A 15224-nucleotide genomic window follows, 5' to 3' on the forward strand; every position below is an offset into this window, starting at 1 on the left:
CAAGAAAATCACATGAAATTATTTTACTATATATCAGTCTGACTACTCATCATTAATTTGTTGTGATGCTGAAAAGAGCCTTCTATCGATTATTTCCGACGCTATGGGTACCAATGGAGTTACTCGTACCATGATATTCCCTATTCTTGACATTATACTTCCAATTATGACTAACACTTACAACAATTAATTATCCTCTCTTTCTCCTTTCCTTTGGAAAGACGCCCACATTATTCCTCTTTCTAGAACGTAACCCATCAACTTTTTCAAAGGGAGGAACAGGGATCGAACGGTAGTCCGATCTCTGTCCCTCCCTTTCTTTCAAAAGCACTAGAATGACTCGTTCATGAACAACTTCTTAAATTCCTATTGAATCCTTTTCAATTGGATTTACGTCTTGCCCATGGTACAATTACTGCTTAAATTAAAATCACAGATGACATGTGCGTTTTTCTTTTTTTTATTAGTTACAGTTTTTATTACTTGTCTGTAAGAGATTGCTTTAATGACAAAACCGCCTTTTGTACTTTATAAGTGCAATACATATTTATCTTTGTATTATTATTTAAGTGTTGCAATAGAGTAAATAAATAAATAAAATATTATATAAAAAGTAATGGTGCATTAGAATTAATATTATTGTGCCTTTTTTTAAAAGGCTAGAGCTTTAGGAAAAATAATCTTAAATAAGGCAATGCAGTTAAAATCTTTGAACATTACATTTTTGAGCTAATTTGATTTTTACTAGATTTCTAATTACAGTTAAATAAAAATATATGAGTAATGAGTAATGAGAGTTAAATAAAAATAAATAACGTGCGAAAAGGGCTAAATTCAGCCTAAAAAGCTACAATTGTTATTAAATGGTCTAGTTGGCAACATTGTAATTGACTGACAAATTTAAACTGACATACCTTGAATGAGGAAAACCACAAACATGCCTTTGTTATGTTATTAAAAAGGTAGCACTACTCTATATTTACAAAACTGAAAAAAGGTCTATGCAATCATCCAGAAGTATTAACATAATAAAATTAAAGAACACTCATAGTAGTTCTCAATTATGTAAAAAAATATTTCACTTAAAATATTAATATCTAAAGCCTTTTCTACTTTATAGTAATAACTATTCAAATTGTATGAATTTACATATTTCTGGTTGCACAGAACCGGTACAGATTTTTTTATTAAAATAAAGTTGGTTTGTCTATAACTAAACGTGATTGACGTTTATATCAATCTATGACTATCAATCATTCCAGAATTTAAGGAAAGAAAATAAACAATGATCAATTATCCAGTATTAGAACTTGGTTAAAATAAAATAATTTTACAACTTTGAGGCAAGAAGATAGTGTGTTTATTGCTCAAATTAATTTTATCAAAAATGTCCCAAGAAGCAGATCCTCCAAGTATGGAGAGTCAAGAATCCTTATTGTATTCAGCAAGACACGGGGAGTTGTCTGTCGTAAAAGCATTATTACAGGCTTCCTCGGACGGAGAACTAACTTTGGATATCAATTGCAAAGGTATTTTGTGCCATTTTATTATCTGGAAAGCAGAAGTATTTAATTTTTATTAATATTGCGTCAAAACATTAAAGTTCTGGTTCTACTCTATAAATTCTTATATAAACAATTCCTCACGGCTATTTTACTTGCATTTTATTAGAAACCTGTCATTGAAATGTTACTACCGCGATAATAGAAGAATTAGTATTGTTAGTAATGGTGTTTAAAAGTTCCATTGTTAGTAATATACCAGAGACAACCTCCATGCATTTCCCCTAGTCAATATTGTTAATAATTTTATTAAAAATGACTTATATAGTCAGGGAGACGGTGGAAATAATAATGGGATCTAAGACTCCATTGCTAGCAATCAGAGATTCAGAATAGGTTGTTTTTTGTTGTTCCATGTGGTTCCTTCTGGAAACCATTGTGGTTAATTCGTGATAAATTTGTCATTATGACCACTGACCTAACTTCATCCTCACCTATCATCACTCACTGGTACCCCATCAGTGTATACCAACAGCTCAGGTCGGAATTATTTTTATCTCATGAAAATCCTAGTTTATTCTTATGAGAGTTTATCTATGTATGCACTTCTTATAAGAAAAATTTAATTAAAAACCTGATTCAATTGCATATAGGTAAAAGCAAAAGTAACTTAGGATGGACTCCTCTCCACCTAGCAACATACTTTGGCCATGTGGATGTTGTGGAAGCCTTATTAGAAGCTGGAGCCAATGTGGATGAAGTCAATGACACTGGTGATACTGCACTTCACAAGGCATCATTTATTGGAAATGAGGTAAATGAAAAAAAAATATTAAAATAATATTTATATTTATAAAGAAATAAATAAATATTCTTGTTAATATTTATATTGCCAAGAAGTAGGGTTTGCATGATAGTATACCAATTTGCAGATTGATATGGCAGCAATAAATAGGATATGACCTAAAATATGTGAATAAAGCTGATATAAAGAATTACAATTGAAAATAATTTCTACAGGAATTAGTAATTCTCCTACTCAAGCACAAAGCAGATGTTAACATCATGAATGGAGAGGGTAGAACTGCTTGTGATGTGTGTAAAACAAGAGATGTGCAGAGATTGCTTGAGGCAGCACAGAGGGTGGAGCGACAAGAGAGGGAACGGAGACTACTCACAGCTGCCAAAGAGGGACGGATTGACGATATACAAGAACTGGTGAGTAGATAGAAAAAGAAGATATATAAATTGGAAAGATTTTTATTATAGATTAAATGACCAACAGCACAAATTAATTATAGCTTTATTTTTAAATGGCTCCCATAATAGGGACAATGATGATTTTTTTAACAATATCAGGGTTAGAAAAGACAGTTTAATTTGTATTATGGCATTTTTCAAGAATATAGATAATTCATTCATAGTTGAGTTCTCTGGAAAGGAGCAAAACAAGAAATCATAATTTTGTAGTACTATGCAGTGACAGACTATATTTCAGTACCCTACATATTAATAGCATTTTAAATAAAATGTTATAAAAATGAGGGTAGTTTAAGAAAACAATGACACAGTATTATTGATATACAATATTTTTAATTACCACAGTTACATAAATTATAATTGATTTTAATATACAAAAATTTGCTTTATAAATCTACTAGATATTTATCACGATTTTTCAAAATCTTGATTAATTTTATTGATTGGAATAAAAACTTACCTACTGTTCAAGTGAAAGCAGACAATACATATTTCCTTGGGGGAAAGGGGTTGTTAGTATTGGGTTCTAACAGCCCCATTGCTAGCAATATACCCTATCAGGTAGATCTCCAAGCGGTTTTCCCTGAAAATCATCATGGTTCATTGTCAAATTCTTCACGATGGGCCGACTGACCTTCCTTCTTCCTCAACTATTATCTATCACTGATGCTCGGCCAGTGTATACCAATAGTGTAGGTCACGATTTCATTACATACATTAAAAAAAATACATATTTATTAAAATTAGTTGAGCGGTTTTGGGGGTTAAATAAATAAGTAACATTTTGTAGATAGGATAGGATTTGTAGATAGGATAGGACAAGAGGGAGATTTTGTACAAAAGTCGTTTGCTTAGGTACTTTTGTCTTATTCGTGTTTTAATCGTAAAGCAGTTGTGTGTGCGTGGCTGTGTTTCGGTTTGAAGAGTGGGATATAGCAGTGAATTTACAGGGTACTGAGTTATAAGGACCTCAGGAATAGCAACACATGGGAGGGTATCATGGGCAAAACAGTATACTCTGTTATGTCCATGATACTGCTCGTGTCTATAGGCGACAGTTACCACTTTCCATCAGGTGGGCCCTCAGCTTGTTTGCCATTCTGAGTTGTATAAAAAAAAATACACTACTGCATATCACGAGACAATGTCTGGTAGGCGTAGGTAACCACCTACCACACCAATATTATATCCTGGCTTCCTTTGGGCATTGATGAATAAAAGAAAAAACATTACATATTTTGATGTTGCCCATATCACTCGTCAGCTTGTTTGCCATTCTAAGTTGTATAAAAAAAAAACAGTACGATATCTGATGGTACCAGTATGATATAGAGAACTCTTGTAAGAGCTAAGCTCGCCTGTCATACGTCTTTATTTATTATATATGTTTGTAATTTTTTGTGTACAATAAAGTATTAATAAATAAATAAATATCTGTATTAATTTGAATCGGGTTCTTTATTTCGATATTAGATAATTGATAAATAATTGATCCAATATATTTATAGACACTATAACTATAGTATATAGGGGGGAAAGGGATTGTTAGTAATGGAGACTGAGAATCCCATTGCTAGCAATATACCCAACCAAGTCGACCTCCTCGAGGTTCTCCCTGGAGACTATCATGGTTAATTCCTGATGAATTCATCATGATGGGTTAACTGGCTTGTTTTCATTCTCATCTATCGCCCTACACTGGTGCTCCGCCAGCGTATCCCGTTAGCGCAGGCGGGGTTACCATTTTCACCCATCAAAAAAAGAACTATAGTATATAAATATTGCTATATATTAATTATTTACATATAAATTATGTTTCAGCTAAGCAGTTCAAACCCGCCAAACATTAATTGCGTAGACGCACAGGGCAATACGTGCCTCCACTGCGCGGCGTACAGAGGCCACGCGCGGCTCGCCGTTCTCTTACTACAGAATGGAGTCGATACCACGTTAAGAAATAACAGTGGTCAGTGTAGAATTTAAGTTATATGCGAAATTTAGAACTTTGCATTGTCACCGTGTGGTCCTAGCATAGAATAAGCTACCCCTTCCTTTTCCATGGGTGTTGTAAGAAGCTAAGGGAACTTAATAGTTGAGCGATGGGCAACAACATCTTTCTTAAAACAGTACCGAAAGCCTAACTGCTGTCGCAACCCGCCTGCCAAGTATGGCAACTGGCAAAACCCTCCTTATGGTTGGCTGATATGAAGATGATTGTTTTTGGATATGCTGCTTGATTACTTGTACTTTATCTTGACTTTGTACAAAAGTCGATTGCGTGGGTACCTCTGTCCCATTCGTGTTTCTACCGTGAAGCAGTTGTGTTTGCATGGCTGTGTTTCGGTTTGAAGGGTGGGATATGGCGTAAATTTACAGGGTACAGAGGAATAACACCTGAGTCCTCAGGAATGGCAACGCATGGGGTGTATCATGGGCGAAACAGTATACTCTGTTATGTCCATGGTACTGCTCATGTCTATAGGCGACAGTTACCACTTTCCATCAGGTGGGCCGTCAGCTTGTTTGCCATTCTAAGTGGTATAAAAAAAAAGTCTTGGCTTTTTTTTGCACTACTGCCTAAAAATAGGGTGGGAAGTTCTCAAGGTTCACATATGTATGTGAGTTTTTTTTATTTCACCATAACTTGTAAATGCTTGAACAGATTTAGGTATATCCTGCGGTATCATTAAAATCCTTACGTCATAACCTCAAATGTCATTGGCTATAATGTTTTAAAATAGTTCGTATTTGGCTGGGCAGCCTTGTTTTTTTAATTTGCATTTAATATAAAATGAAATGAAATTTATTTGCCAAAAACGTTGTAGATAAGATGTTGCATTTGTCAAGTTTACAAGGTGTTCATTATGTATGCAAATATTAATTAATGAATTTACATATATTTATTTAATTTTGACTACTTATTACGTTATATAATTTTAACAATACACAAAAGTCACTACTTGTACTACTACACCAAGTGCATACTTAAGTGTGTCATCTATTTAATTGTTATACATCCATCTAGATTTTACCCTACATAATGTCGTATTTTAAAAGAGCTGTATGTATTTGTGGACATTCAATGAACTATTGTTATCTGTGGTAAGGTCAACTGGCCATAGAGCTGGCCAAAGACAACGATATGCGGGAAGTGTTGAGCGTGAGGCCGGTGCAGCGGTTGAAGAGAACGGCGGCCAGGTTCGAGGGGCCGCTGCTGAAGAGATCCCGGTTCCTGGGCTGGAGACCAGTGTGGGTGAGAATAACAAATATAACGATGGCCTTCTCAGACTGACCCCAAAATAATTGAGTACTGATATTTACATTAATTATTTTTTAAGAAAAATCCTTAGGTATAAATCTTAGCTTATAGTAAAAAACAACATCTCCGAATTCATTGCCAATAGCTGTGGTGAGTCATATTGTTTTGTAATTAATTAATTGTTATAACCTATCTCTTCCACCCTGTATATGTGTCCGACTAGTTTTGGCCTCGGTATCAATTCTTGTTCATGAACACGGCATCCAGTTGTGTTGCGAACATGGAAGTTGGGGGGAAATGGATTGTTAATAATGCGGTCAAATTTTTTTATTACTAGCAATCAGGTCGACCTCCACTCGGTTCCTCCTGGAAACTATCGTGGTTAATTCTAGTGGAATTCGTCACGATGGGCAAACAGGTACGTTCGTTTCTTCAGGGTCGGCAACGCGCGCGTAATACCTCTGGTATTGCAGGCGTTCATAGGCTACGGTAACCGCTTACCATCAGGTGGGCCGTATGCATGTTTGCCACGTCAATGGTATAAAAAAATAAAATAAAAAAATGAACAGAGTACCATGGACATAACAGAGTATACTGTTTCTCCAATGATACTCTCCATGCGTTACCATTCCTGAAGACTCAGGTGTTATTTCTCTGTACCTTGTAAATTCACTGCCACATCCCACCCTTCAAACCGAAACACAGCCATGTAAACACAACTGCTTCACGGTAGAAACACGAATGAGACAGAGGCGTCTAAGCAAACGACTTTTATACAAAGTCTCCCTCTGGTAACTTTACTGAGTCTCACATAACATAAGGTCGTATTCCATCCAAATTAATAATTGACACTTTGTGTTTCGGAGTGCACACAAAGCCGACGTCTGAAAATAAAGACAAAGCGTCATAGTCGCAGAATACTGACGGATCTGACAAATATTACCTATATAGATCTGTCAGTATTCTACGGCTATGACGAGAGGCTCTCATGTTGATAAGAGTGGTCGAGGAAGTTTCGTAAAGACGGCGTGGTGGTGGCAGGCGGTGCTGCAGCGCGGCGTGCTGCTGTACTACGGGTCGCGCGCGGAGGCGGCGCGGGCGCAGGGCGGCTGGCGCGCGCGCTGCTACCTGGACGGCGCCGCGCTGGCCGCGCCCGCCGCGCCCGCCGCCGACCGCGCGCTGCTGCTGCTGCGGCTCAGCGACGGCGACAGCCACCGCCTCGCCGTGCCGCCCGCCGAGCGCGACGTCGCCGCCTGCAGGCAGGTGCGCGCCCATCCACTTACCACCCTCACGTACCGGCGATTTTCAGTCGCCGATCATCCGCAACGGAACGCCGTTACATAAAATTGCATACGATTCGCTCCCAACGGTCATTCTGCCTGGAGTCCGTTCATTACTCGTGCCCAGCGTCGATTTTCAGTCGCCGATCATCCGCAACGGAATGCTGTTACATAAAATTGCATACGATTTACTCCCAACGGTCATTCTGCCTGGAGTCCGTTCATTACTCGTGCCCAGCGTCGATTTTCAGTCGCCGATCATCCGCAACGGAATGCTGTTACATAAAATTGCATTCGATTTGCCCCTGACGGTCGTCCTGCTTGTAATATCGATTATTACTCGTGCTCAGCGTCCGTTCGATCGTTTGCATGATGGTTTACAATCGATAATAGATCGGCAATGCTATATTTTTGAGTGCGACGCACTACCCACTGACGAATAGTGCGCATTGATTGATTACATTACTGTTATGTGACTATATTCAGCTTAACTTAATCTACCGTTCTTCTAATACCAATGTAAGTAATGCGTGGCGCATGACAAAAAACATTAAAAACGATATTGCCAATCTTTCGTCAACTGGATAGCGGCGAGTTGATAGCCGAACAAACGTCAGTGAGAACTTGTGTGTCAAAGTAGCAAATTTCATACAACTTGACACACATTTCATCATAAATGATCGGTGAGCGAAGATCAGCAACAATTTTTATAGAACGAAATGTGCATAGAACGAAAAACAGGCCATAGTAACCACTATATAAGTATGTTAGTTTGTTATCTTTACGGTATAAAAATTGTACGGTCCAAAATTTTTATCCATACACAATCAACTTACTACAAATGTAAAAGTGTTTATATCCCATCTTATTTAAAGGTTGTTTATTTGCAAAATATTTTTTCAGTCATGGATAACTGCATTTAACGAGCACATAGCGTACTCAGGACACTACCTGTGGGCGGGGGCGTCGCCCGATGCCGCTAGGGAGGCCACAGAGGACTTGGAAGATGAATGCAAGCCTTTAGGTATTTATCCTAGAGCAAACCTCATTCTTTAAAACATTGCTTGATGTAATAAAAAATATATGTACTCAAAGTTGTAATAGAAATATGTAGGAGATATGCTCATTGCTACGTTTAGATAAATTTGATTTCTCAACATTGCACTGGTATCCTTCACCGGAAAGTTTTTTTTTAAATGAATGCTGATAGTATAGTGACCCAGTCTCCACTATCAAAAATTTATTATGTGTCACTTGTACGCCAATTCTTTGGTGTCAGTCAAATTTGAACTTACAACATCTAGGCTGTATAGCACTAATTTCTTGACTAAAAAAGTAAAACAAAAAAAAATTGTAGGCTCGATGCAAGACGCCCTAACAACGGCCACCAACAGCCTGGCGTTACTGGACACGCAGCTGCGCGAGTGTTCGGCCATCGTCGCTGCGCTCGACAAGAGCGTCAACGTCGGAAACTCGCTGCACCACTCTGCTTACATGGTGTGTATTCTATATTAATTATTGTTGAAGGGGGGGGGGGATGCCAATAGTCGTCACGCTTTATAGGTGGGGTAGATTTTGGTGATGTTTTGAGAGAGATACTGCCCCCATACCTTGACCCTTAAGTTCTCTTAATTACCTCTGACAATATCCATGGGAAAGGAAAAGGTGGCCGCCCATAGATATGCATATGACCATAGTTAACATACTCAGAATTTAGCGGTAGCGTAAAGGTTTCCGGTCCATATAGTTAATAATAATAATAGTAATATTTTTTAACATATTGCTGAGCGCCATCTTGTGTGTACTAAGTAGAGTATTTCAAGTACATTGTATTTTTGTATTTTGTTGAAATTTTAAGAGAATATTGTGTGTGCAGCGCTTCCAGCACGCGTGCGGCACGGGCGCTGAAGCGCTGGCAGCGCTGCGGCACTGCGCTGCGCTCGTGGCGCAGGCGCGGGACGCGGACACCGCGCGCCTCAACAGGGAGGTGTGTACGCTTACACATATATACACATTTGCATGGCTATTTTTCGGTTTGAAGGATGGGATATGGCAGTTAATTTACAGGGTACAGAGGAATAACACCAGATTCCTCAGTAATGATAACGCATGGGGGGTATCGTGGGCGAAACAGTATATAGTATACAGTGGTACTGCTCATGTATATAGGCGACGGTTACCACTTTCGATCAGGTGGGCCGTCAGCTTGTTTGCAATTCTAAGTTGAATAAAAAAAAATTAGGTATTCAGCTAAATAAAAGTTTCATCATTATCTATTCAGCCATTGTTTGTATACCAGACAATGGCCTCGCCCATAGACTGCCATAAGGAACGGTCCTGAGCCACTTGCATACACGACTCTCTGTAATGCATTTGAGATCGCACTCCATCTAGTGGGGATCGTCCTACACTGTGTTTGCCCGTACGGTGTTACCACTAAATAACCTTTCTTCTCCATTAGTTGTCGGTTCTTCGAGCTACGTGACTAGCCCATTACCACCTCAGCTTGCTTATCTTTTGCGGATATCCTCGTTTCGGATTCTATCACGCAAACAAACTTCGAGCATAGATATTCAAGCTCACCATAACCCGCTGAATAATTTGAAGCTTTACGGGCATACGGGCAATTGTGTAAGACCATGTTTCAGTTCTATAAGGTATCACTGGCAACACGCACTGCTTTAAAACCTTCGTCTTTAAACTTTGAGGTATTTTGGATGACAAGATGAAAATAAAAGCTTATAATAAAATAAGTCGGATGGCATGAAATCTGTGACAAACTAGGCTTTGGCCGCCTTACGACTATAGGTTGTTAAATCGGGCCAATATGTGTATTAATTTAGTTGAACTGTTAAGCCCCTAAACACTGTCACTAAATATAATGACATTGTTCTAGATTGAACGTAACCGCGTTTTGGAAGAAGCTCTAGCGGCCCTCGCCCGCACGCACCATGCCCTAGAAATGTCTGTCGCTGAAGAACTCACTAAGGTCTGGATTGTACACTTTGTACTTGTTTTAATATTTCTCTTTACAATATGTGGCTACTTTCATCATATATGTGGTCGACGAATTATATAATCCTCATCCACTGATATCTTTCAGCCGTTGTATCTGGGCCCATACCTCTTTTAAGCATATCCTTCACACAATCTCTGCATTTTCATTTTGTGTACATCATGCGTATTCTTTAATATACTTCCATATTGCTACTATATAAACATATATTTTGTCATAATTAAAGTTATTGTTTTTTGTAGAAATATTATGTCTAAGTGTACAATGGCGTAACAATAGGGCGGCAGGGCTGGCAAAATACCACGGGCCCCCGACCCAAAAGGGCACCGGCTTAAGAGGCCGCGAGCTCAAAATTTTTTATTTTGTTTTTTTTTTTTACATTGCACCTTAGTATTTTATTTTACTTGAAAAGTATTTTTTTTTGAGTGATAGGGTCCCATTAAAAAAAAAACTTTGCCACAGGCCCCAAATGGTATAATTATGCCACTGTAGTGTATTATACTTGTCAGCTGGCAAAACATACATTTTCAGAAAAAAAGTATATCTTACTTAGTAGGGCTTACTTTTATCGTTTTAGTTTATGTGTTTACATAGAACTGTAAAATTAACATTTTTCTTACAGAGTAAAAGAAAGAAAAAATCGACATCCTCTCAAAACGATTCCAAAGAAAACTTCTTTGATGTGTTTAGCGGTAAATATTGTATTATTATTTATTTTCACCAGAGGGAGACTCTGTACAAAAATCGATTGCTTGGGTACCTCTGTTCCATTCGTTTTTCAACCGTGAAGCAGCTGTGTTTGCATGGCTGTGTTTCGGTTTGAAGGGTGGGATATGGCGTGAATTTACTGGGTACAGAGGAATAACACCCGAGTCCTCAGGAATCACAACGCATGGGGGGGTATCATGGGCGAAACAGTATACTCTGTTATGTCCATGGTACTGCTCATGTCTCTAGGCGACGGTTACCACTTTCCATCAGGTGGGCCGTCAGCTTGTTTACCATTCTAAGTTGTATAAAAAAAATATATATATTATATATAGTATTATTTGTAGTCATAAAGTAAGGAATTCGAATATTGAGTATTTATCGAGCGTGAATAAATGGAGATGTCGGTAGGGGCCGCTCTAGACGGACATATGTCGACCAAATAGGCGACGTGCTGAAGAAGGGCCAAATTAAAAGTACCCGTAACCGGCGAGCGTGTATGAAAAGATTGATGAATGTGGAAGAAGTGAAAGAGGTTTGTTTGAATCGAAGCATTTGGCGTTCCGTTGTTTCTGCCTACCCTAATGGGAGACAGGCGTGACAGATATGTATGTATGTATATATGTATGTATGAATTGAAGTAAAATTATGAAGAAAATGATATATCCTATATTTTCCATTTTTTTTTTATTGAAACAAAATAACAATGTACAATATTATGTAATATTTATTTTATTATTGTGTTAATTTGTAATCTGTTGCCTTGCTATAAATAAATAAATAAATTAGTAAAAATGAAGTAGTAATTGTATTGCGTTTTTTCGAATCTATTTTCGTATATGGTCATGACTGATGGTGACGGTACAGGGTCCGGCTCGGAGGGCGAGGGTGACGGTGATGGCGGCGAGGAGGATGAAGACGATACTCTGGTGACGGCGGGGCTGTCGAGTCCGCTGGGCGCGCTCAGTCCGTGGGGCAGCAGCCCCGACCTCGCTCGCCTTACGCCCATTGGTAGTCTTGATGGTAACAAGCATCACGTAACCAAATAGGACGGCCTTTGTAGACTAGTGGCTTATTGCATTCCTTGGGGGGGGGGGGGGACGACATTGCTTACTAGCAATTGACAGAGATTAACAATTCCATTGCTAGCAATACAGCCTTTCAGGTCGACCTCCACGCGGTTTCGTCTGGAAACCATTGTGATTGATTTACTGTTGAATTCGTCACGATGGGCCAATTGGCCTGCTTCATCATCCATCATCCCTCACTGGTGCCCCGCCAGGGTATACCGTTAACGTACGTTTTTTTAATGGAATGGCCCTTGCTAACAGGAATATTGCTAGCAATGGGGCTATTAACCTCAATTCCTAATAATCCCTTCTCCCCTTACATTTGTTGGGTCGGCCAGTTCTAATTCATAATAGAATTACGTCCTGCAGGAGATAAAACACCGACCAATGAGGAGGAGGAATTCTGTCGTCGAAGGTCAGGGTCCTCGGAGTCCCTCCAGTCCCTGCACACCGCCATCAGCCCGGCCAGCTCCCGCGGGACCCTGGTCTCGCAAGGTGGTCACGTGTACAGAAACGCCAGGCCCTACAGGAAGACTACGAAACTAAGGTGAGCTTAGATTTTTACTGATTTTCGATACTTGGAATTGTTTTCGGTTTTAGACATCAAGCGACGATGACGCTGTCATTTGTTATTTTTGTCAAGAAAAAAACCGTATAATATATTAAAATATATATATATATATATATATATATATATATATATATATATATATATATATATATATATATATATATATATATATATATATATATATATATATATATATATATATATATATATATAACCTATAAAAAAATCTGGAAATTTAACAAAATAATCAAAAAAATTCTATATAAAGTCTCAAATCTAACGTCATCTTGTATTTCGTGTCCAATTTGTTTTAGTGACCAGAGGGAGACTCGCACAAAAGTCGTTTGCTTGGGTACCTCTGTCCCATTCGTGTTTCAACTGTGAAGCAGTTGTGTTTGCATGGCTGTGTTTCGGTTTGAAGGATGGGATATGGCGTGAATTTACAGGGTACAGAGGAATAACACCTGAGTCCTCAGGAATGGCAACGCATGGGAAGGACCATGGGCGAAACAGTATACTCTGTTATGTCCATGGTGCTGTTCATGTCTATAGGCGACGGTTATCACTTTCCATCAGGTGGGCCGTCAGCTTGTTTGCCATTCTAAGTTGTATAAAAAAAAAGATCGATAATCTTAAAAGGCATACAACACATTACCTAGAAAATTTCATGACATCTCGATTGATAGCGGCAAGGAAACCGTTGACTAATTTATTGTAAAATGTATTATATCGCGTACTACGTTAAGTCTAATTTGAAATAACAAATTGTTCGCCGTATCCCTTTAACGGTCGCCAATTGTTATCTCCAGTAAAATCTTATGCACGTACGTTGTTATTGATTCATACATATATATATATATTCAGAGTGTGTTGTGGACAGTTTTGGTCATGTTTGTTTTATTAATGTGAGGCCTCGGTAATAAAGAATTTATGTCTGGCGCCAATACGATATCTGTATGATCAAATATATTTTTTAATGTATTTTTTTAATGCTGGTACTCTGTCTATGTGATTTTTTTTTATTTTTATTTAAAGCGCTAAAGAATTATACGTAATGCTTGTTTATAGTACACTAGAGTTTTACATAATTCTTTATTAAAAAATATAGGCTTATATAGGATGATCCAATATATGCGAAACTAGACTTTGTATTTCTTTGAACTCTCCAGCGATGATAAATACAGTTAACAAACCATGTTGCATTAGATTTATCATTTCAGCCGTTAACTGTACATTGCTAAACATAAACCTTCTCCATAAGGGGGGTTGCCACACTTGGCAGGTGGATTGGCAATCGCAATTAGGATTTTAGAGCTGTTTTAAGCGAGACGCTGCTGCCCCATCCCTCTACCATTAAATCCCTTAATTGCCTCTTACGACACCCACAAGAATGGAAGTGGTGGCCTATTCTATGCCGGGACCACACGGACGGATTGTATTAAATTAAAATTGTTTAATTTTATTTTCCACTTTTATTTTAATTTAGTTTAATAATTTATTACTTTTATTTTTGTTTCAGTTCGGACTGGTCAGATGATAGCGCATATAGTTATTAGTTATATGCACAAAAGCCTATATATTGTACTTAGATATCTCGCGGTTACGTACACATGTTTATTTTACACACACAAGTACATGTATAATGTCTATTGATAGTATTTATAAATTGTATTGATCGATATGTCGATAGATACGATTTCGTTATCACACAAAATAAAAAAGTACAAGAAGCTGAATGTGCTGTCTCGTTCTATCTTATTTGGCAACGAGAAAGTGTCTCTAGATAGATTTGTACACTAATTGTCTATGTTGTCAGTTCGTGAATACGATCATAATATTTTGAGATCTCTAAATAATATATATATATATATATATATATATATATATATATATATATATCATAGATTAAAATATTTTATTTTTAATATATGCAATTATTGATGTGACTAGCATTCCTTGATAATAGTACAATAAATTGCATTTCTAAAGTACAGCATTTGAAGCTTATTAATTTTATAATGACAATGCATAATATTACTTTTTTTTTTGTAACTTACCTGATTTTTTATAAGTTACAAATATATATATATATATATATATATATATATATATATATATATATAGGGTTAGAAATTAAAATAATTATCATTTTTTTTAAGAAAGTTATTTCCCAATAAAACTGAATACTTGTCTTCAAGAAACGGATAGAAAAATAATAAAAAAAAATTGAATTATCCATCTATATATAAAAAAAAATTGTTTTTTTTTTTATACTACTTATAAGCCTTTAAACATCTATAATAAGAACAGTACCATGGACTCTGTCCCATTCGTGTTTCAACCGTGAAGCAGTTGTGTTTGCATGGCTGTGTTTCGGTTTGAAATAAATTCACCATATCCCACCCATATGGTGAATTTACTGGGTACAGAGGAATAACATCTGAGTCCTCAGGAATGGCAACGCACGGGGGGTATCATGGGCGAAACAGTATACTCTGTTATGTCCATGGTACTGCTCATGTCTATAGGCGACGGTTACCACTTTCCATCAGATGGGC

At 37.5% G+C, this 15224-nt stretch overlaps 1 protein-coding gene across 3 annotated transcripts in view; it reads left to right on the top strand.

Annotated features, from left to right (window-relative positions):
- The first annotated feature begins 1242 nt into the window (after positions 1-1242).
- Positions 1243-15224, top strand: part of LOC113510443 (oxysterol-binding protein-related protein 1) — a 61407-nt gene continuing 47425 nt past the window's right edge. The window contains exons 1-13 of one of the 3 annotated variants that reach the window (XM_052894173.1): positions 1243-1529; positions 2156-2316; positions 2523-2720; positions 4584-4728; positions 5870-6015; positions 7063-7284; positions 8205-8325; positions 8659-8798; positions 9178-9288; positions 10198-10290; positions 10940-11009; positions 11893-12048; positions 12465-12642. In XM_052894173.1, coding sequence (XP_052750133.1) covers positions 1388-1529; positions 2156-2316; positions 2523-2720; positions 4584-4728; positions 5870-6015; positions 7063-7284; positions 8205-8325; positions 8659-8798; positions 9178-9288; positions 10198-10290; positions 10940-11009; positions 11893-12048; positions 12465-12642 — 1883 coding nt within the window. In that variant the 5' untranslated portion in view covers positions 1243-1387. The remainder of the gene's footprint in view (positions 1530-2155; positions 2317-2522; positions 2721-4583; positions 4729-5869; positions 6016-7062; positions 7285-8204; positions 8326-8658; positions 8799-9177; positions 9289-10197; positions 10291-10939; positions 11010-11892; positions 12049-12464; positions 12643-15224) is intronic. The other 2 variants (XM_052894174.1, XM_052894175.1) reach the window with 2 other exon arrangements.

This window comes from Galleria mellonella, unplaced genomic scaffold (assembly GCF_026898425.1).
Source record: "Galleria mellonella isolate WM207_F2 unplaced genomic scaffold, CSIRO_AGI_GalMel_v1 utg200, whole genome shotgun sequence".
Taxonomy (NCBI): Eukaryota; Metazoa; Arthropoda; class Insecta; order Lepidoptera; family Pyralidae; genus Galleria; species Galleria mellonella.